This window comes from Cynoglossus semilaevis, chromosome 11 (assembly GCF_000523025.1).
Source record: "Cynoglossus semilaevis isolate Cse_v1.0 chromosome 11, Cse_v1.0, whole genome shotgun sequence".
Taxonomy (NCBI): Eukaryota; Metazoa; Chordata; class Actinopteri; order Pleuronectiformes; family Cynoglossidae; genus Cynoglossus; species Cynoglossus semilaevis.
In genome coordinates this window covers 19,829,993-19,853,478 of record NC_024317.1, presented here as the reverse complement: position 1 = coordinate 19,853,478, position 23,486 = coordinate 19,829,993, and the positions used below count along the sequence as shown (strand labels likewise).

Sequence of the window (23,486 nt, the reverse complement as noted above, 5' to 3'; positions counted from 1 at the left end):
ATTTGAAAAGACGGATGTGTTTAAAAGACAGACGAGGTCCAAAACTCCAGCTGTTTACCATTACGGACAGGTCCAAGTTCCTCTGACTCCATCCTGAAGTCTACGTCACCTTTGATCTGGGAGAAATATTCCAGAATTCGCATATTTTATAGTCTGTCTCATCAAAGTGAATCTTCAGCCACGAGCCCTGACTCACTGGGTGTCAAAGACTCCTTTTTAGAAGACGGATGGAGGTTTGGATGAAGAAAGGGCGTAGATCTGAAGTCTGATATTTTGTCAGTATAGAACATGGACTGCAGGTGGTGCTACGTTAAGAAGAATTTACCCTTTCCTATTATGTCAGTTTTTGTGTTGACCAAAGTACCATATTTTCAGGACTATGAATTGCACTTTTTGTCATCTCTTAGCTGGGTTTGTGACCTATAGAAAATAATTCACACTGACAGCCGATAGAGGGCACTGGTGTGACTTATACATGTTTTTTTGGCTAGTACGACTTTAACACCAGAGCGACTTATAGCCCGGAAAATACGGTAAAATATTTTTTCTTTTTCTCCATGACATTTTGTGACGTTTCCTCATCTAGGGTGACATAAATAAAATCTACGACCCTAGAATGTCCGTGCAGATTGTTTACAAAGACGATGTTGTGGGTCGTTTTGTGTATATTCAGTCAAACAGTAAAAAAAAAATACAGGTTAAACCAATGAAAAGAAAGAAAGACATTCGCTGTTCCGTGTTGCAGAACTGGAGCTGAAGAGATTTTTGGATGTACAGTGAACACGTAAAAAAACAATGAAAAGAAAGAAAGACATTCGTGTACTTCCTAATTTCAAAGTGTTGCAGAACTGAAGCTGAAGAGATTTTTGGATGTACAGTGAATCATCACCATGGCGTTTATTTGTATAGCTGTCTCCTTAACTTGAGAACTTTCTTCTTGGCCAATGGATCCCAACCAGAACGTGGTAAAATGCTTTTATCGTCCGTGATTTAGTCCATAACTGCGTATTTCTGGAATCTGTCTGTTACCACATGTAAGATCAAAACCTCAACAGCAACTGTTGCCGTCACATCCACGAGTTCCATCTGGGGGTAAATAACTACCTTCAGTGACTCGTTGTGCATGAGTGAAACTGGCGCTGGTTAGAGGAGACTGTTAGATAACTTTATTCTAATATGGCTTCTCGTCTCTGGTCTCGACTCGATGCACATTCTGTTTGTCTGTATAAAAACGACACGCTGTAGCAAAAAGTGTTTGCACATACAGTAAGTTCTGCGAACGCATGCTGAAAGCTCAGAGTGGAAAAAAAAAAGAAAAAAAGAAAAGAAGATTTCCTCCATATGTTCCAAAGCGGTGCTACATGTTCTGCACTCTGTGGAATGTCAGGAACGTTCCCTCCGAAGCAGTCCTCTAAAGTGCTTTCATGCAGTTGATATTGGACCACGCCGCTGCCGTAGCCTGGGCGCGGGTTGGCCTGCAGGGGGCCGTTCAGCACTGCGGGTTCCCCATTCGACAGAAACACACGGTCCTGAAGAGGCGACACTTGCAGAAGGCGCAGGAATCGCAGCAAACGTTCCCCGCAGTTTTACAGCTTGCCCACAGGGGGACGCAGTTCGCAGGAGGCGGCGGTGGCTTCCTCTTGAATTTGTTCTTGGAGGACAAAATATTACAAAGATGAGTTTTTTCAAAATACTAACAACATAATCACGGTATTGCAACGGGACTTTCAGTATGCGATATTTATTCATGCCTGAACGATAAACAAGCTTTCAGTCACTAGATGGCAGCACTAGATGACTGCCTGTTGAACCTAGTAGAAGACGATAAATATATATATAACGAGGCGATCAATAGTATTTCAATTCGGGGGGCGGGCACGAAAAAAAAAAAGTCCCGTTCGGGGGTTCCATGATGCTACTTCATTCCTGTCGGGAAAACCGTCTATCTGCGCTGATATAGTACCTGGTCAGTACTGGTACTATTTAGTGTGTACCAGAGGTGGGACCAAGTCATTGCTTTGCAAGTCACAAGCAAGTCTCAAGTCTTTGCACTCAAGTCCGAATCAAGTCTCAAGTCAAAACAGGCAAAGTCCGAGTCGAATCCAAGTCAAGACTGAAAAGTGTCAAGTCAAGTCCCAAGTCCTGCCGTTTCTGTTTCGAGTCCTTTTTCGAGTCCTTCCACTCACTGCCACTCCTTTTTTGTTGACCATCTCGTAGTTTTTAAATCCGAACAACACGATCTTTGGTCTCATTTTCTCTAACCCGCGCATTGTTCGACAGCTGTTTCTCATCGGTTGTCCCGCAATTTGATTGGCTCGATATTATCGCGTCAAAACAACATGGGTCTGATTTGATTGGCTGTTGTGCCGACAGCGCACACGTACACAATGAGAGCTACACAGCGCTCCTCAATAACTTACTTTATAATCTTTGGGTTTTGGAGAAAGTATCAAGTCTTGTCGAGTCAAAGGGCTCGAGTCCGAGTGAAGTCACGAGTCATTGATGTTAGAGTCCAAGTCGAGTTCCAAGTCTCTTTACATTTGGTCAAGTCGAGTCTAAAGTCATCAAATTGATGACCCGAGTCTGACTCGAGTCCAAGTCATGAGACTCAAGTCCACACCTCTGGTGTGTACTGTAAGTACTTATAAAAAGTGTGTTCTTCAACTGGGTTTTAGTTTCCGTCACACAGTGGCCAAACTTGAACTAAACAAACACCCTCCCCCCCCCGCTCTTAATGAAGTGTCCAGCAGCTCCTCTGCTTCCAGACTGTATGCCTCGGGTGTTCTGGCTGGTCTGGCTGTTCCGACAAGCGTCTGCATACTTTGCGTTGTCACGAGCGATTCTCTGAGTTACTGCTTCCTTTCGCTCATCTGGAAACAGTGTGACCCGTTTCCTCTCACCTCTCACCTCGAGAAAAGAGCCAACGTCAGCTGTTCAAACCTCCCTGCCGGTCTGTCTCTGCGCAGTTAGCGCGACGGGACGCTAGTGCTTTATGAACGTTTCGAGACATAACTGTGATAGTGAGTGGACGATAAGATTCCCGGGGGAAACATATTGCATTGTGGGAGTTTTGTTGTGTCCGGACACAGATGTCTGAGCCGTTCCTGAACCTTGAGCTCAAACGTTTTTCAGATCCAAGAGAAGCAGAACCGCATTGTTAGAGTGGGTTCGATTGGTGTAAAGGTGGGGCGCGTCCCACAGACCGGTACCAAAGACTCACCTTTTTCTGTTTCTTTCCTTTTCTGTTCTTCACTGATTTGGGTAACTCTGAAAGAGAGAGAGTCGAAATGACCAACCCCTGTGTCAGATCAGCGGACTTGACACCACACAGGACCAGGATTTACGAAAAAAACAGACGCCACCCGGGACACTTACCCACTGCAACCACAGGGGGACTGTTTATCTGCACATGTTGGGACTGCGTGCTGGACTGAACATACTTGTCGGTGGAGAGTTCAGCTACATATACCATGTGACCGGAGCAAAGAAGGTGATGTGAGGTGGTGAGGACCAGGCAGCAGAGCAGGAGTAAAGTGTCCATCTTCACCTGGACAAAAGAAACAGGAAGATATGAGCTCTGGACTGTCCAAATGTCCAAACATCTACACCTCTGTGAGCCAACCCGATCGAAGTAGCCTTCATTAGCGAATGACTAAAACGATTCACAGATCACAGATCTCTTGAGAATCAGAGAAAAGCCCACACTGATGATGTACTCAGTCCGGCATGTCCTAAATCTGTTGGTGTCCTCCCTGACGAAGGGTATATGTCGGGGGGGTGGGAGAGGGTATCCTAAATAGATGCCTGTGCCACCTTAGCACCAAGCTACTCCTAATGAGGAGTACAGGAAGTACAGCTTCCAGTCTCCATGGCAACACTTAAGGAGCAAACTTTCCAGGAGTCATGGAAACTCGGTGACGGAAGGGGCAGAAACGTTGATGGGACAAACGATTTAGAGCCTCACATTTGGACCACAAGTAGGTGTCAACATCGCAGCGGACACGGACTCCTTTTGCTGCCCTCCTGTTCCGTTTCTGATGCGGGGGATTCCCCTCCGGTAGCTGCAGAGCGTATCGATCACTGATGAAGCTCAGCTTCAGATGTTCGATTGTTGGCAGCCAACGGAGCAGTTGATGTAGAGGCCGGTCTTCTGCAAGATGATTGGACGAAGTATTTTTACGGAGCAGACAAACTTTTTGTTGACAGAACTATAAAAATAAGTCCGCGGAGTTTGTGAGCAAGGTCTGGAGACAAGCATCAAGATTTATATTTAAACATGACGCGTGATTGTATTTATTTATATATTGACAGTGTGTTTCGTGTACATCGGACGGACCGGTCAAACGGTGATTAAATTAACTTTTTCCATTGGTCGTTGTCGTCATTTTTTTTCCCCCCCTGTTCGTCTTTAAGCCGTGATTGGTACCATACACCACAGAGAAAATATTTACTGCTGTTTTTTGGAAAAAATTAAACCAAGAAGGATTTGGTTAAAGGGTTGTTATTGTTGTGAAATAACGGGATAGAGTTGTGACATGTCAGAGTTAGCGATAATGAAATCATCTGTGCTTTAATAAGTCGGTGGTCATTAAGGCCTAATGGTGGGATCCAAAGTCAGGATTAGGGAAACAGGCTACAGATGAGAGTCATCTCGGTTTAGACATCAATGCAATAGAAACAAAGGGGTTTGCGCGTATAGGCTAAGGGGGGGAACGGGTGTAACCCGTAGCATGGGAGCAGATGCTGCTGTTGCCCAGGGTAATTGTTATCATCTGCTCTATTATTATTATTATTATAGTAATAATATAATTAGAAATGGGATTTAAAAAAAAGTGAATGCGTCAGTTTCTCTAAGTACAATAGTTGAGTACGTACAAAACAGCAATTGTAAGAACAGGCAGCAGGTCGGAGGACTGGAGCAATGGATGATCAATCATCCTGATCGGCTCCAGATCCCTGACCTCCTCTGACTGCAGGTCAAGTCAACTGACAAGCCAACCTTTCATCAAAACCACGGACCTCCGAAACTCTCAGCTATAAAGTATCCGTGTTTGTTGGTACCGTATCAGTCCGAAAGTCCTCAGTCCGAGCTGAGTGACCTTTGATCAACTCTCGAATTGAAGCATTTTCAAGTCTGATGATAGGTCATAATTTTCGTCTGTTCGAGTGAACGGGTCCTGATCTAGAACAATCTGAGGTTTTTTTTTTCTTTTTTCCTGAAAGAAAGAAATTGTGTTTAAGGAATTCTCCGATGGAAAACCACTGAAGAAGAACAAGAGAGCAGACCGGAACTATTCGACTTCCCATGACATTGCATCGATGTGAATGTGTCTTTTTAGAAATGCAGGGAAAAATAACAACAGAGAAACGACTCTCTTTAAATTCACAGTTGAACAAAAAAAAACCAAAAAAAAAAACCCATCTGTCTGAAGATTAAAACTGCACTCCATATATTTGTTTACATTTGAAATTGGTAAAAAAAAAACATCCACTAATATTAAACAAATGTCCTCAGACTGAAACAAACAAGACATTTACGGAAAAATGCTGGTCTTTGCCTCTGAAATATATTTATAATTTTGTCAGTATTATTATGAATTAAATGTAAAAATAAAAGTGTGTCTGACTTTTGGCATCAGTTCCAGAAACCAACTCGGTTTTTTTTGCTGCGTTCAAAGTAAAAAAAGAAAGTCCACAGACAAGACAGAGTACTATGGATGTTTTACATCAGTGAAAAAAAATTCTTTTTTAAAAATGACTCATGAATAATACATATATGATACTTTTTTCCCATTCTTCTCCGATGCTGAGTTCAAATCCTAGGATTTATTTTTTTAAATGTTCAAACAGTTTGCACTGTGTAAACCCAAAAGTAAAAAAAGCAAAAAAAAAACTAATTTCTTTTTATACAAAAGTCCAACAACTGACCGGGCGTTGACTGTATGTCACGTTTGTGAGAAAAAATTTTTAAAAATTAAACAGAGCAAACAATGACAGAAACAAGAAGGAGAATTCACTGAATAATACTAGAACTGAAACAGAACTAACGTCAAATATAACACATACAGAAGTTCAGCCATCAAACATAATTATAATAAATATATCATATATATATTTATATGTATATTCACATGAGTATTTACTCAAACGAATGTAACATACGACACCAGTGAGTTCATTCACTTCAAACAAGAAAATACATTTGTTCACTACAAATATATTCTCTTTTGACAGAATAAAAAATATATATTTAAAATATATGGCAGCTAAAAAATATATCAAACGTTTTATTTTATCAGAAGATACCGATGTGCATCCTTAAATTATAAAATACAAATATTTAGAATTGTTTGTGGATGATGGACGGTTTTACCAAAGAATTAAGTGTTATAATATGTAATGTTTTTAAATGAACAATAATTACATAAACAGGCAACAGCATAAAAACACACAGCGAAAATGTGATGCAGTTGGAACACAGCAGAAGAAAAAGAAACGACAAGAGAAACAATATCTGTTGGCCACCCCCAAAAAAAATAAATAAATAAAATAAAATAAAAATAGAACTGAGAAGAATGTTTTTATCCTCACAGAACACAGCAGTACAGTTCAAGTTAGAAAAGGAAAATATATATCAAATATATGCTGAAATTCAAAGAATATATATGAAATATATGCTAACATTAAAACAATATATATAAAATATATGCTAACATTAAAACAATATATATAAAATATATGCTAACATTAAAACAATATATATAAAATATATGCTAACATTAAAACAATATATATAAAATATATGCTAACATTAAAACAATATATATAAAATATATGCTAAAATTCACACAAAATGTAGAAAATATACGCTGACATTCAAACAATATATATGAAATATTTGCACACATTCAAACAATATATATAAGATATATGCCCACATTCAAACAATATATATATATAAAATATATGCTCACATTAAAACAATATATAGAATATATGCTGCCATTAAAAAAAATATATATAAAATATAAGGCGACATTAAAACAATATATTTAAAATATAAGGTGACAATTAAAAAAATATATATAAAATATAAGGTGACATTTAAACAATATATATAAAATGTATGCCAACATTGAAAGAATATATATTGTAAATATATATTACACATATAAAATAGGTGCGAATATTTAAACAATATATAGAAAATGTTTGCTAACATTCAAACAATATAAAAAAATATATATATGTTAACAAGGTTCACAACTCGAACTATAATGATTTAGTAAATATAGCGGTCGAGCAGCTCTGCAGCAAAAATTTCAATTTCAAATGTACCTTGGAGTATGACCGCTTTAGCGGAAGCGGCTAAAAAGTACAGAGATCGACAGCAGGTTATGGAAAGATGAAAACATGTGGAATTTACGAATCATTTTTAACAGGTTTGGGTCAAGATGACCACATGGCGGAGACACGTCAAATAAAGCAGTCTCCACTTCACTTGACTTTCAAACTCAAGAAAGCACAAATGTTTTGGTTTTTACAAGAGTTGGAAAAACCTGTAAAAACACCAGAAAATATATCGACTTCTTTTAGATTTCCATTTTCTACTACAGAGTCTGCTTCTATACTGATCATGGTTTTCGTACCTGTGGATCCAGCCGTCTCTCTCTGTCTCTCTCTCTCTTTCTCTTTCTTTCTTTCTCTCTCTCTCTCCCTCTCACCGTCACACTCTCTTCTTGTTTGTGCAGTGGAACTCTGTGTTTCTTCTTCTTTCTGCTTCCAGGTGTTAACCTTCCAGAACGTCCAAAGTTACCACTCCGCTCTCCTTCGCCACTGATCCGCTTGCAGTGTTTTCAAAGCAACTCCGTCGACTTGCGGATGCTTTCTCCCATGACACATTAATCCCAGTCTCCTCGTACCTTGTTCTGCAGCTGATAATGAGGCCACATTGCTAGGTTAGCTCTTTTTTTTTTTTGCTGGAGGCGGAACCAGAATCGCAGAGGAACAAAGAGGGAGCGGTGTGGGGGGGGGAGGGGGAAAGGTCAAGTAGGAGAGATGACGGACACGTTCAGTACTTTTGAATCAGACTTCTTTGTCTGGTTCTCCATTACCTGCTCTAACCTCACTGTTTGAACTTCGATTTCTGTTTATGGACTGGGACTTTTTCCAGCCCACTAAGTTGGGCAAAAGTTGCGGGTCAAGGTCCCCCTAAATCCTCCAACAAAACGTTTTTGCTTTTGGTCTTTTACCAAAACTCCTGTTGTTACGTGTGATGAGATTTATTGAAGTCTTTTTTTACAGGTGAAAAGGTCACAGAGACGGAAAGTTCCATTTGCAGTCCTACGGGAAGATCCGTTTCATCACTACAGCTGACTGTCACCTCACAAACCCTCTCTTGTCACCTGACCAGAACGTGACCCGTTCACTGTTATTTGCCTGTTTTGATATCAATTTATTTTCCATGGTTTGACATTCCTGGCGGACGATTTTATCTCAATTTAATTCGACTCCTGCATGAAAACAGACTCTCTCACACTTATTATGGCCTCAAATGACCAATGATCTTTCAGGAGAACATCTGAAGTCGATTTGATTCCTTTAGGTCAACAAAACTTGTTATTCTACCTTGAGCTTAATGACTGTGGAGGTGGAGCGCTGTCTGCTGTGTAATGCGCTGCAGCTCCGCTAAACTAAATGTTGGTCTAAACTGTGGTGCTGCGCTGAGATGAGTCACATAGACACACGGGCCCGGTTCAGGAATCTCTGCGCTGTTTTTCCAACACCCTAATAATAGGTTAAAAGTTAATGGTAGCACATCTGGAACTATGATCGGAATCACTCAGCCCGTTACTGTTCCACTACCCTTGGGGTCTTCAAAGCCATTTTCCGTTTGAAGTGAAACAGTGGTTTTGGACCACTTTTAGGGGCCAGCGACACCAAAAACAAGCAGAAGTATGGGTTTGATCGTCGTCCAGACGTCACATGTGCAAAAAAAACAAGAACAGACTGTCTGCAGAGCATAGTTCTAAGATAAACATCTAAGATATTTGGATAGGTCTTTTTATTGCACTGATTGACGTGAAGTTTGTCGACCTTGCAGGCACACATGCATTTAGTCGCACTTTCCTTAGTTTTGACACCAATAATACTGATGCACAATCTCCAGGCACCAGAGCTAATGTTAGCTACAACAGTCCTGGTACAGACGCCAGCGCTAATGTTAGCTACAACAGTCCTGGTACAGACACCAGCGCTTACGCTAGCTATAACAGTCATTGTACAGACATCAGAGCTAATGTTAGCTACAACAGTGCTGGTACAGATGCCAGCGCTAATGTTAGCTACAACAGTCCTGGTACAGCCACCAGAGCTAATGTTAGCTACAACAGTCCTGGTACAGCCACCAGAGCTAATGTTAGCTACAACAGTCCTGGTACAGCCACCAGAGCTAATGTTAGCTACAACAGTCCTGTTACAGTCACCAGCGCTTACGCTAGCTATAACAGTCCTCGTACAGACACTAGCGCTAACATTAGCTACATGCACCATAGCTTAAGTTAGCTACAATAGTAAGTCCTTGTACAGACACCAGAGTTGAACCAATCTGTAAATGTAAACGGCAGAAAAATGTTTTTTTCTTCATCTCCACCTAGATGTCTATTCACTGATTCAGTCGTCATCAAAAATATATTTGAACTTTAAAATGCAATATAGTCATTAATAAGGAAAAACATCTACTGTAATTAATCAGTTAGGTATCCAAATAAAAGGTAAATGAGTCAGTAAAGGTGAAAGCAAAACAGACAAGGAAATATTTACAACAAAAACAAATGAAGAAACATTTGATAAAGAGCAGAAGTACAGCAGTTTGAAATGTAACCAGTTCTGTGTTTTTACATTCTCTGCCAGTTTCTAACTCGGTGGGTCACAAATCGTTTTCAGCTGTGGTCCACCTGAGGCCAACAGGCCCCAAACATTACAGTACTTGGACTGGTCTAACAGGACCAGGCAGTACTGGATTCTGTTACTGAGAAACAGGGAGGAGACGACTCTTAAATCTTAGAAATGCATCTGCTCTAAGAATTATGGAGAAAGGTTTTCGAGAGACAAAGGTGAATTAGCCAAACAGACTTTAACCTTTTCTTAGTTGGCCTCTTGCAACGGGCATCTAAAAAGGTCATCTTTGTGAGTGGAGGCCACAGCTCCTGGCTTTCAAATCCTGACAGCGGGAATTGGCTCCAGTAAACATCGGCTTTTTCCAGTTCAGTGATTTCCTCAGATAACGACCGCTGAGAACCCTTTCACAACAACGGAGAAGGAAAATAAATGAATCCTCCAACACTGGGACCTGACATCTCCCAGGTTCTTGGAGCCAAAGAGACAAAGGGTCGATTGGGAGAAACATTATCCAGTAATGACCTCTGACCTCTTTGGCTCAACAATTATGCAATTAGGAAGGTGATCCGAAAACCGCCGTCCATCATAGCTTCACCTATTTAACCTTTAATGAAATTAAATAAAAAGAAAATGAAATAAAAATCACGTTTTTTTGTTTGTTTGTTTTTTTTTATCCCACATTGCAAGCCTTATGTCATTTTTTACTCGGTTTTTTTTTTATCCCACATTTCAAGCCTTATGTCATTTTTTACTCGGTTTGCAGATGTTTCAATTTTTTATTTATTTTTTTTACTTTTTCTTTCTTTCAATGTTAAATGTTCATTACAAAGTCTTTTTGCTCTTACATGTGTCTTCTTTTTAGAATTTACTATTATTCCGGAATGCTAATTCTGTGTCTGAAAACATTTAGACAAACCACGGTTTACAGAGATGTACAATGGAACTTCGAGATACGACCATAATCCGTTCCAGGACGGAGGTGCTCGTATCTCGAATCACGTTTTTCCATAAGAAATAACGGAGAAAAAAAAACTCCCTTATTAGTGCTAATAACAATGGAAAAACATGTCTGTGTAAGTTCTCAGTCATGGCGCTTTGGCCCAGAGGCAACGTCTCTCTGTCATTGGCGCCCTCTACTGGTAAGACACGGTGCGACAGGAGAAGCCATTCTGGTCACTGCACATATACAGTAAACACAACAAAATTACACTCTTCACGTCATTCATCCCTGTGGAGCCGTGGATGCTTTTCAGCAGCACCTCAAGCTCAAGGGCAGGATTCAAACCTGCTAATAATAAGTCTCTGTCTCACCATATGAACTGCAATATACCATGAGGTTCATGCAATTATAGACATGATGTCTGAATATATTGCAAAAATAAAGTATACATAAAGTCAAATTCTATACTCAATTTAAAAGTAGTGTACTATTTAGTGTGTACTTCTGGTATTTACGTGACATAACCTTTGGTTTGGAAACACCTTTAAGTCATTTTTAAGTCAATTCTTTTCTGCATTTAACACTGGCGATACCTTGAGAGATGAGAAAGTCCAACTTCCGAGTAGTTGCAAATATTTCGGGGTTCGGGGTCGACTCGACTTTCTGAAGAGATTTTTAAATGAAAGGAGTTCAGTACCTTTCGCCATTTTTCTGTTCACGTGACTAATAACTACACGATGTCAATCGTTTTTAAAAGTAGCCCTTGGAAGCTAGAAACCACGTGGTCGCCCGTGCAGCAGAAGGACGTCTGCACCGACTGAGTGGTCCGTGCACAAAACCTTCCTAATGGAAGCCAGTTGTTCTTGTATCATTATGTCCACGGCGTGGACAAGCAGCTGGAGGACTGGAGAACTTTACGAGCGGTTGGAATGCCTCCCAGACTGCCTTGATTATGTCGACAACCTGAGCTGGCTGCAGACAGCTGAGTTCGCCGAAGCGTGACACCACTAACAAGACAAATTCACTGGAGTATTTTGATACCTCCCTAACCTTCGGCGCCGTATTCTAGTCCGTACTTCTTCCGCAGTCATGATCGATGTTGGGTCCCTGCACCAGTTGTGAGTTCAAGAAAGAATCCACCTTTAACAAATAGCAATAACAACAAAAAAAAACAACAACAACAACCTTGATTTCCCACTTTGAGACACGTAAAAATAGCCCGCAACTTGCATCAATGCACGTATATTCCAAATCTTACGGTATATATTTCAATTAAGGTCAAAATTGAAATATATACGATTCTATTTTTATCGTATAATTTGTACATCCCATTCCAGTCCATTCCAGAGTTTAAGAAACAACAGGTAACCAACCACCTGTATATTTACCCATATATATATATAAAAAAAAGTGCATTCAGTGAAACTGAAAACTGAAAAAAAAAAATATATATATATAGTTAAAACATACCAAAAAAATGCAAAGAAATGTTATGTTTTAAATTAACGCGTAAAATGCGTTAATATATGAGTTGTAGCTTAGTCCTACTAAGGTTATAGCTAATGAAAATATTTTTATAAAAGCCAAGTATTTATTACTCTATATTGTTTTTATTTTAAGTATTGAAAAGCACTGAAACATATCGAACACACTTTGTTACTAGTACCGATACCAGAAAGTTGGTATCGTGAAGACACAAGATCAAGACAAGAAAAATTGAATTCGATTAAATTCATAACTGTAATGTTACGAGTATAGAATGCGTTTTACAATTTTGATAGAAACGTAGAAGAGACGTTCTACATCACTCGAGTCGGGGACTAAAAAACACCTGCTCCGACCCTTGAGGAGAGACCAGGGCAACATTTCATGGTGGTTGTCACCAGATGTTCTAACAAAACCGAGTGAGAACGTTCCACATCTGGGAGCAGAAGTTCTCAGGTGGCAGGAAACTCGGATAATTGAGTTAGGAAAGTCTCCTTTCCTAACTCAATTATCCGAGTTTCCTGGGAACGCGTTGTAGACCAGATATCTATTTACTACTACTAACCTACTAATCTATTAACATCCACTGTTCAGTATATATTTATATATATTTACATATATATACTATATACCTACTAATACTACCAACACTAACCTATCAATTTACTATTTCCTGGGAACGCGTTGTAGACCAGATTTTTGGGGTCAACCAGGTCATCCCAGCCTGGTCACAGCACAGGCGTGCTCATACGTGTACGCGTACAGTTTGCGAGCACACGTACTCGTCAACGCGTGCGGTTTGCGTTCACTCGTGCGATCGCTTCAAACAACCAGCTTGCGAAGCTTCGTGGGCTGTGATCCTTCACCGCTGCGGAAACTAATTAGTCAAGATTTTTTTAAAAAAAGATCCTGGAGAGTGAAGCTTTAAAAAAAAAAGATCCTGGAGAGTGAAGCTTTTTATCCTGCTTCTCTGGAGACAGTTTTTAAAAAAAAAAAAATCTACGAGTACTTTGCTGCAAAGGAGATCGGATTAACATTAAAGTACTTCATGATTCGTCTTGTCCTATTATTTTACCGCTCCGGCTGGTTTTGATCTACTGTGAGCAGGTGACGGTTTTGTAAAGAATTCATTTCTGTGAATCAGGGATTTCACTGAGTCGCGGATGTTTTCCAGGCTACTACTAATCTTAGGGTTCAAATCCCATCTGTAAATTTGACGGCGGTCAAACAATAAAACAAAAACAAAAAAGAATTTGATCAATCACAGAGTATAATAATAATCAGATTAATCATTAAGCATGATTAATTAAGATACTTCAACATGAATAAATATGACAAAAAACAGTTTTTTACTTTCGATGGCTCCAGATGGGCCTTCTTAACAAACAAAACTAACAAAAAGAGGCCCAAAAACAGGGAGGGCAACAGGAAAAGGGAACGTCGGAGTTTGGAGTTTCGGAAAAACTAAAGGAGGTCCCCGTACGTTTCAAACCTGGCAACACCCTGAGACAAAAACGGGTTCATCCCAAAGACAAGACGCCAAGGAACAAGCTGGACAATGTGGACCTGTACATTGGAGAGACTAAACGACCGCTACACAGGCGCATGGTCCAACACAGGAGGTTCAAAGGTGACCAAAACCGTTCTGGACCGAGACTGGACTGAAACACCTGTAGAAAACAAACCTGTTTTTTTTTGTTGTTTTTTTTAGTGTTTTTAGTGTTCTCTCCGATCATCATTTTAAATCTACAACGGCTGAGGTGAGCTTTTCATGAAATCGTTTAATGAAAACCACAGGTCAACGTGTAGTCTGTTTTTGAACTCCTTGGACTTTTATAGAGGAAGGGGGCGGGGGGGTATTTATTTTCCCAGCCCAACAAAACAAAAGGAAACGGCTCCCGTCGGGCCATTAGTTGTCCCTCGCCCCAGAGAATTCCTGATATGCGGGTAAAAAAAAATGTGTAAAAATAAGCCATCCATAGGAAAAATAAATACATGAAACAAACCTCCATGGACCTCCACCCTAAACTAAAACAACAAACGAGGCAACCATGAACTGAATCGCCATGTTTCTCATGTATAGTCCTGGATATGGACAAAAAAAAAATTGATTTCATTGACTGGTTGGTAGCATTTTTGGAGGATGGATCCAGGTCTGAGACTCCATGGTACTATATATAATATAATATACAATATAATAGAATAGAATAGAATAGAATACAATAGAATAGAATAGAATAGAAATAGAAATAATGTTCAGTAAAATGCTAGAGTTTTATAAATATTAAATTACAAGTTCAGTCAAATAATGTTTGATATTTTGGCAGCTCAAACTAAACAAAAAAAATAAAACAGTTCCATTGAATAAAATACCTATTACTTAATTAGTTACAACTGAAATAAAGACAACGACTGAGACTAAGAATCAAAGCAAACACTGGTGTAAACTGACCTGTGCGTTAGACTCGAGCGTGTTCAGCTTTTTAAGAGCCTGTTCAGTCTGAGCCAGAGTTTCTACAGCCACAGAGAACTCTCTCTCCTGAGCTGTCAGATGAAAACATAATATATAATATATAAAAATATAATAGTAGTATAATAATAGCGCTCAGTAAGAATTCATGACTGGATCTTTAAGCACGAAGAAAAAGGGTTAGGACAGTAGTGAAGGACAGCAGTGTAGTTAGTAGTGTGGTGGAAATCCAGCTCATTAAACTGACTGATTGTTAAGGAAAGTAGAAACAAACCTAACATTAAGTCATGTCCTTTTTCTCCCTAATGACAGACTTCAAGACCGGGCAGTAGTGGCTTGCTGGTTAAGGAAACAGATTAGGTACTGAAGGTTTCAGGTTCGAGTCCACCACCAGCTGCCGAGTTACCACTGAGTGACCCCTTCCTCTTCCAACATGACTGTGCACAAACAAAGGGTCCATAAAGACATGGATGACAGAGTCAGATGTGGATGAACTTGACTGTCCTGACCTCAACCCGATAGAACACCTTTGGGATGAATTAGAGCAGAGACTGAGAGCCAGGCCTTCTCGTCCAACATCAGTGTGCGACATCGCAAATGCGCTTCAGGAAGAATGGTCAAACATTACCATAAAGACTCTCCTAAACTTTGTGGAATCGCAAATGCGCTTCTAGAAGAATGGTCAAAAATTCCCCATAAAGACTCTCCTAAACTTTGTGGACAGCATTCCCAGAAGCGGGTATAGCTGCAAAGAGTGGACAGACATATTGAACCCTATGGATTAGGACTGAAGTGTCACTTCAGTTCATATGTGAGTCAAGGCAGGTGAGCAAAAAAGTGGTGTAAATAGATGGATTTGAGGAGGAAGCCGCTGTAACATATGTGATAGTAGTCACTATCAGAGATGAAGTCCGACCTCCTCATGTGACTAGATCAAAGAGCAAAAAAACCAAAAAAAAAACAAAGAAAAGACGCAAGGAACAGGAACCGATCACCAGCAGATATCGGTTACGTAACAATTGCGTCAGTTCGATTTTTACCTCTGTAACTTATGTTTTCACATGACAACAGGAAATCCACCGGGAACAATGACGTCACAGCGCCACATATGGACAACGTGAAAGCGCGACTACCAAAAATCAAACCTATGCATCTGTGATTTTTTTTTTTTTTTCCCCCCCAGACAGGCCGACCTAGAGATTAGCGAAGATATGCCGCCACCTACTGTTCAGACGAAGAAAATATGTGCCCATGATTTAACACACACACTCCCAGTGTACACCCAGTACCACCAGTACCAGGAATATTCAGTCCAGAAAATCACACTGGACCACATGTTCCACTGGTTTAAAATAAATAAAAAATTTAAAAAAATTAAAAAAAAAAACGACCAGAATCTACATATTATTTTTTATTTTTTTCCCTTGTCCAGAATCTAAATATTATTTTTTATTTTTTTCCCTTGTCATTCTGACACCGCATAATCACTACTCCAACAACAACCTGAATTTTAACATCGGACAACTGTTCAAAACAACATCTATTTGGATTCCAGCAGAACCAGAACTCAATTATCATCAAAGAAAGTCAGACAAAAAAAAGCCACATTTCTGATGAGAGATTCAGTGATTCTTCTGGCCAATCAGGGCTGGTCAGTAGTCAGTCTGGTCAACCGTACCAGTACTGACCCTGAACAGTCCCAGTTCAGCGTCTGAACAGACCCGGTACAGTTTGTGTCTTAAGTGCTAACAAAGAGCAGAATCACAGAGTGATTTAAAACATCGAAGGCCACCGAAAAATTTCAATTAAGACTTTTCCTTTTCTCAGGACCAAAGATAAAAAAAAAAAGGAAAGAGAGAGAGAATCAGAGTCATGAAGGATGAGCGTTCGATTCCCAAGCAGAGGGAATCTACTGACACACATGGATACAGCAGCAGGATGTGGTTCAAACCGATCTGAGAAGTTTGATGGCGGAGGAAAACGTGACATGAATTGACTGGGAATCGTCCAAACTGAAAATATTATCTCATCTATAAAAAGGCAAGAGATCTGAACCGTTAAGACTTCTCTGAACAACGACAACAACTGCACTAACTCCAGGTATATTTTTTTTTGCAGACAGCTGATTTTTTGGCTGATTTTATTTCTGAATGTTATTTTTATTTTATTTTATTTTTTTTTTCCATCCATCATTTGGTTCAACAGCAGTCAAGTAGAAAATACTGGATTCAGGTACTGATGTGGCCTCAGATGTTTGTCCAGAGATTCATCTGGACGAAGACAGCGGGCTGCACCAACAGGACCCCCCTCTCCCACCCCCACCACACTTCCTCCTTCACAGTGAAGTCTATGAACTTAGTAGCGGTAATGGTCTGGTTTGAAGGGCCCATCTACAGGCAGACCCAGGTACTGCGCCTGGTTCTCTGTCAGCTTGGTCAACTTCACCCCCAGTTTGTCCAGATGCGCCGCTGCGACTTCTTCATCCAACTGAGAGGGGAACAAACACAGTCAGTTTTTCTGTTGAAGCATAAACTCAACATCTTTTGGTCTAAGTCAGTAGTTCTCAAATAACGGGGCGGGACCCACAGTGAGGTCCACTAGTCTTAGTGGACTTCAATAGTCTGTCCATTATATTTTCAAAGAATTAAAAAGTAATAAAAAATAAAAAAAAATAAAAAATCCAATCAGGATGAATCACATGACTAGGTAATAGGGGTGTGCATCAGCAAAAAAATCTGGCGAAACAATACATATCGCAATACAGTGGGCTAACATTCGATATATTGCGATACTGTAGGCATGACGATATATTGAGGGTTTTGTTTAAATTGTCAGCTTAGTAGTTGTAACAAATCTCAAAAAAAAAAAAAAAAAAATACATATCGCAATACAGGAGCTAACATTCGATATATTGCGATACTGTAGGCATGACGATATATTGAGGGTTTTGTTTAAATTGTTAGCTTAGTAGTTGTAACAAATCACAAAAAAAAAAAAAATTCACAGTGCAGGACATTGTCCAGGTACCAAATACATTAGAGTATGGGGGAGAGTTTCTCATGACACCTTGTGGTTTGTTACAGTCATTGCACCGTAACAGCAGCAGTACCTTTGTTTATTCCCCCAGAGCTCTTTTGTTATGTGTAGTATATTACATAATAAAGGAGCACTTCTTTTCCAGGACTAACTCACTGATGAAGACTCAGCTCAGACTGACCGGAAACATCATGTTTGTCCTCAAGACAACACTTCTTCATGGCTGTTACATTAAATATAAAGCCATATTTTATATATTAAACCTTAAATTGTCTGTGTAACATGAAAAAGAAGGACAAAAAAAACTGACCTTTTTGGGTAAGAAGTAAACACCGACAGGATATTTATCAGTGTTTGTCCACAACTCAATCTGAGCCAACACCTACAGGAGAGAAGAGAGAGCCACAAATGTCAGGGGGACAGAAGCCAGACTGAGTTTTTATTTTATTTAAAAAAAAAAAAAATTTTTTAAACAGCCCAGTTCTGACCTGGTTGGTGAAGGAGTTGCTCATGACGAAGGATGGGTGGCCCATGGCACAGCCCAGGTTGACCAGTCTGCCCTCGGCCAGGATGATGATGTGGCGGTTGTTTTTCAGCTGAGGAGGAGGAGGAGGAGGAGGAGGAGGAGGGGGAGAATCCAAGGTCAGAATTCAATGAGTGAGAACAGAGAAATCACTGCGGTGCAACCAGGATCAGAGGTCCATTACCTGAGGTTTGATGTTGACCTTGGCAGCAGCGTTCTCGTTCAGCCAGCTCATGTCGATCTCACAGTCAAAGTGACCGATGTTACAGACAATGGAGTCGTCCTTCATCTGTTCAAAGTGCCTAAGAGAGACATCGAGTTTGGAGAGAAAAAAAAAAAAAAAAAAGCATAGTCAGACACAGAAGTTCATTCAGATCCGGTATGGACCGGTCCGGTCCAGTCCAGTGACTTACTGTCCCATGATGATGTCCTTGCAGCCAGTGGTGGTGACAAAGATGTTTCCTTCCTTACAGGCCTCTTCCATGGTTGTGACCTCATAACCTGGGACAGAGCAGAGGTCAGGTGGTCACACGCAGAACATTTTTGTTCTACCGTCTCTTTCAGACCAGACCTAAGACACCACCTACCCTCCATGGCGGCCTGCAGGGCGTTGATGGGGTCGACCTCTGTGACGATGACGCGGGCGCCGAAGCCGCGCAGAGCCTGGACGCAGCCTTTACCCACGTCACCGTAACCAGCCACCACTGCCACCTTACCGGCAATCATGACGTCGGTGGCTCGTTTGATGCCGTCAATCAGACTCTCCCTGCAGCCGTACAGGTTGTCGAACTTACTCTTCAGAAAGACGAGACAAACAGTTGGTCAAAAAGATTCTTTTTACGTCATAAAATTGTTATCTTAAATAACGGAATAGAAAAAAAAAAAATGCAAATTTCTACACAGAAACATAATTTATCTACTCGTATTAAAGGGAAACTGGTCTGGTCTTATTTACCCTGCTAACTGTCAATATTTTAAAGATGAAAAAAAGTCTTGACTGGAAAGAGTTCCTCTCTTTACAGAAACACTGTAAAACACGGTGTCTGTGGAAGGTCTTCCCACGATAATAACTTGTTTCACTAAAAATTGCCCGAACTTGTCCCGTTTAATGTCTAACAGACATCAACATACAAGCTCGTCGAAATCAACTTTAATTATGTTACGTGATTTGTAAATTTAGATTAGTTGTCTGAAAGTACTTCTTTTCTAAATCGGCTAAAGTTTGACAATAACAAGACAAGAATGTCTTGTCTAGAACAGCAGCCAGTGTCTCAGTGCTAACGCTGGCTAACCTTAGTGTCTAACTTACATCTGCAGCTTTAAAAGGTTTACTCACTACTGTCAGTTGATAGAACCAAAACTAAAAACTTGTCCTGAACCTCTTTTATGTTCCCCACATTCTTAAATTCATTGTCACAAAAGTATTATTAAAATATAAACAGCTGGACGTCGCCTCGTCGATAGCTGAGCTAACTTTTATAGCGTTAGCAGTGCGTGGCAGTTGAGCTCCTACAGCTCACTTTAGACGGTGTGACTACAGGACTTTTTTACAAATGTTTTGCAATTTACACCAAATTTAGAGGTACTTTAACTCACCCGACCATTCTGGTAGCTCTCTATGGCTTTCAGCGCCGTCTCGGTCAGTTTGACGTGCAACACGGTGACTCTGTCATCGCTCTGCTGCCCATACTTTAAGCCATATCTCCCATCCTCACAGAGCGCCGCCATCTTTACCAGCCCTCCACCATCGCCCCTGTGAGCCGGCAGCATTTAGCAGCAGCAGTCCACACTGGCTGATCCTAGAGCCGGGGAGGGACTTCTGCTGTGACCGGACTTGGGACCGACATTCTGTTTCAACACCTGAATGTCCCTTAGTCTACCTAGGGACCTGTCTTCGTTTAATAGCGGGTCACAACCAACGGTTTTAGGTGCATAGCGCCTCCTATTGTACTAGAATGTGTAGTCTCATGGTACGACCAGTGACTTTGAGATAACGCAGCCTACTCCTTACGCTTAAATGTACAATTTATCATTACAGTGATCCCTCTCCTATCGCGATAGTTGCGCGAGTAACAGAAGAGCATGTTGAATCAGCCAATAGTACACCGAGTACGCATTGCATTAGCCAATAGTACGCTGCGTACAACCACGTCTAGGTAAACAAAGCTACCAGTGATATATGTATAATTTTTCATAATGTCTTTTAGGTTGTTTTGGGGGGACTTTTTTTTCCCACGATGGAGCGGAAATTTTGCGAGATCGGAATAAAAAAAAAATTCTGCGATGTACTGAGGGAGCGAAACTAGAACAGCTATATAGAGATATACACTGTACATCCCTAGTACTGATCGGTTGGTTCAGTTCAGTCAACTGCCGTGCTGATCAAACTTTAAAGGCTAAAAATACTTCTGCTGTTCTTCACCGATGAGGATAAAAAAAAATAAACGAATAAATCGTTCTCTTCCCTCCAGGATGTCAGCACTGTTACCTTGGTGACGGAGTCGTTGACGTTGATGGCGGGAACCTTCAGCTCTCCCTTCTTCATCATCTTGTACAGGTTGTGGACACCCGTGGTGGTCTCCTCCGACAGACCGCGGATACCTGAGGACACGAGGAAACGGCGTTAACCTGGAACTAAGAACATTCACTCCATGCTCCGACCTGATGCCTGTCATACTACAGACTCTTCATCATTCAGACAGTCACGACCAAATGGGTACTGCATTACTCTCTAATACTAACACTCCATGCTTTGAGCTGACGCCTGTCATACTACAGACTCTTCATCATTCAGACAGTCACGACCAAATGGGTACTGCATTACTCTCTAATACTAACACTCCCTGCTCCGACCTGATGCCTGTCATACTACAGACTCTTCATCATTCAGACAGTCACGACCAAATGGGTACTGCATTACTCTCTAATACTAACACTCCCTGCTCCGACCTGATGCCTGTCATACTACAGACTCTTCATCATTCAGACAGTCACGACCAAATGGGTACTGCATTACTCTCTAATACTAACACTCCATGCTTGGAGCTGACGCCTGTCATACTACAGACTGTATGTGGGTGGTGACAAAATCACTCCGAGCCCTCGGTGTCGTCAGAGTCTCAGTGCAGACCACCACCGCTCTCTCTCTCTGCCCCTCATGACACAGCTGCAACACTCAACAGTTGGACTGCAACGCCTCGAGGGGCAGTAGTTGAGCAAATGACACCAACATGAATGGACTTGATTGATATTGGCAACAAATGTATGATATATTGCCAATAACAATTAATATGTAATTTTTCTTTGCAAAGCATAAAGGGAAACCAATAAAATATTTCTTCCGCTCAGTGGCAGCAGATGAAAACAAAGATCAACTTTTAAAGAAGATCTTTGCGTCTTTCTTCAATTCCTGCCAGTATATCGGCGTCGTCTTCAACTAAACAGGACAAGATTTTTAGTCAATTATGAGGTCATTTATTTTTCTGATGATATACGTACGTGTCAAATGGCTCAAAAAAAAGTTGGGAAACACTGGAATAGACTCACAATAGCACTTTCATGTTTGACTCTAAATCACTTACCTCGTGTTCTAAATTAATACTTACAAATCAAGCAGTCAACGTAACCTCTTTCTCGTAATTGGTTAAAATAGTTGAGATGTGATTAGTGACTACGTGTTTGAAATGTGTAAACAATTAAAAGTTTATTGATGACTATTGTTGCACCAAACAGGTTCAGAAAAAAAAAAAAAAAAAAATCACAAAAGTGATTATTTCAAGTTCGTGCCTGTAAATTAAGCTGCGACTGGAATGTCATGTTCTCACTCGCTGAAATATTACAAACATGCGTGTTTGCGCAACTCTGAAAAACTGAAGACGAGGTTTGTTCTTACCTCTCCCTTGTTTCCTCATTCATTACAGGTATGAACATAAGTAAGAAATGTTTTCCAGACAATCTGTATCTCTGGGTCTACTGTTCTCATTAGTTGTTGGAAACCATCCTTTTCCACAAGGTGGCGCAGCAGCAGCCCATCTTTAGCAATGCGATATGCCAACTCTGTTATTCATTATTTCCATTGGCAAATTTACAGGCTATTTTTTTTTTTATTCTCGTGGTATTATGGGACAAAGTGTGTCCTTTTTAGATCAGGGGGAGATTTTTTTTTTTTTTTTTTTTTTTAAAGGGACAGATGGCAACCCTAATAACATGGCACTAATCATAATAGTCACAAAATGGAAAATATTTCCCGGGAACAGTTTATCTGACGTTTAATCGCACGCTATATGATTTTGCACAAGCCTACTGAGGACAAAGTTCACCTCATGAAAACGACACGTGTCTCCTTCAGACATTTGTCCATTTGGTCATCAGCTATAAAAAGTATATTTTCACAGGGCTATGTATGTGAGTGAGTGTGCTGACCTGCCAACAGCTTGGGGTATTTCTGGTGGACCAGGTTGGTGAGGTCTCCACCATCATCCAGGATCATGTTGAGGGGCTGACCGTCCTTGAAGTAAATGGTCTGTTCAATGCACCACACATACTCTTCGTCCGTCTCACCCTTCCATGCGTACACTACAGAGACAGACAGACACACACGTCAATTCTAAAGGTCACCATATCACCACCTGCTGGACATGAACTGCAACTACAGGCTACATATAGTGAAAATACAGGAGTTACCCTTTAGTACTAATACCTGTAGTTTTCAGTGCTAGTCTGAGCTTGACTTGAGAATAAAAAGTGATTTTTTTTTTTTTTTTAATCTTTTACCAATTATGTGCTTCTCTAGTGTTACCTGGAATGCCAGCCTTGGCGATGGCAGAAGCAGCATGATCCTGGGTGGAGAAGATGTTACAGCTGGACCACTGGACCTGAGGGTGGAGAGTGAGGAGAGAGAGTTGGGGAAGGAGAACAGTTTGAGGGTTCGAGGTCAGTTTGACACTTGTGCACTGGTGTATTTCTTATATTTATTCTAAATGTATTTTATTGTGTACAATAATGGGGTGTGGGTGATGAAAGAATCATTCAGACAGTCACAACCAAATGGGTACTGCAGTACTCTCTAATACTAACACTCCATGCTTTGAGCTGACGCCTGTCATACTACAGACTGTATGTGGGTGGTGACA

General features: G+C 40.5%; 2 protein-coding genes and 1 non-coding gene across 3 annotated transcripts in view; all 3 read right to left on the bottom strand.

The window, feature by feature from the left end:
- Positions 1–785: 785 nt before the first annotated feature.
- asip1 (agouti signaling protein 1) lies at positions 786–8,004 on the bottom strand. The gene is made up of 5 exons (XM_008321189.3): positions 7,706–8,004; positions 7,650–7,673; positions 3,376–3,547; positions 3,221–3,267; positions 786–1,651 (listed from the first exon to the last, which is right to left on the bottom strand). The coding sequence occupies exons 3-5, from the start codon at positions 3,539–3,541 to the stop codon at positions 1,490–1,492; spliced, it is 375 nt and encodes a 124-aa protein (XP_008319411.1). The 5' UTR covers positions 3,542–3,547; positions 7,650–7,673; positions 7,706–8,004; the 3' UTR covers positions 786–1,489.
- Positions 8,005–16,900: 8,896 nt separating this feature from the next.
- Positions 16,901–23,486, bottom strand: part of ahcy (adenosylhomocysteinase) — an 11,146-nt gene continuing 4,560 nt past the window's right edge. Inside the window, 9 exon segments of the mRNA XM_008321190.3 lie at positions 16,901–17,282; positions 18,142–18,213; positions 18,320–18,427; positions 18,497–18,656; positions 18,768–18,855; positions 18,942–19,149; positions 20,843–20,955; positions 22,777–22,929; positions 23,153–23,228. Of these exon segments, the coding sequence (XP_008319412.1) occupies positions 17,151–17,282; positions 18,142–18,213; positions 18,320–18,427; positions 18,497–18,656; positions 18,768–18,855; positions 18,942–19,149; positions 20,843–20,955; positions 22,777–22,929; positions 23,153–23,228 (1,110 nt within the window). The 3' untranslated portion in view covers positions 16,901–17,150.
- Positions 21,427–21,563, bottom strand: LOC112487798 (small nucleolar RNA SNORA17). The gene has a single exon (XR_003051223.1). It is a non-coding gene; the product is annotated as a small nucleolar RNA SNORA17 (small nucleolar RNA).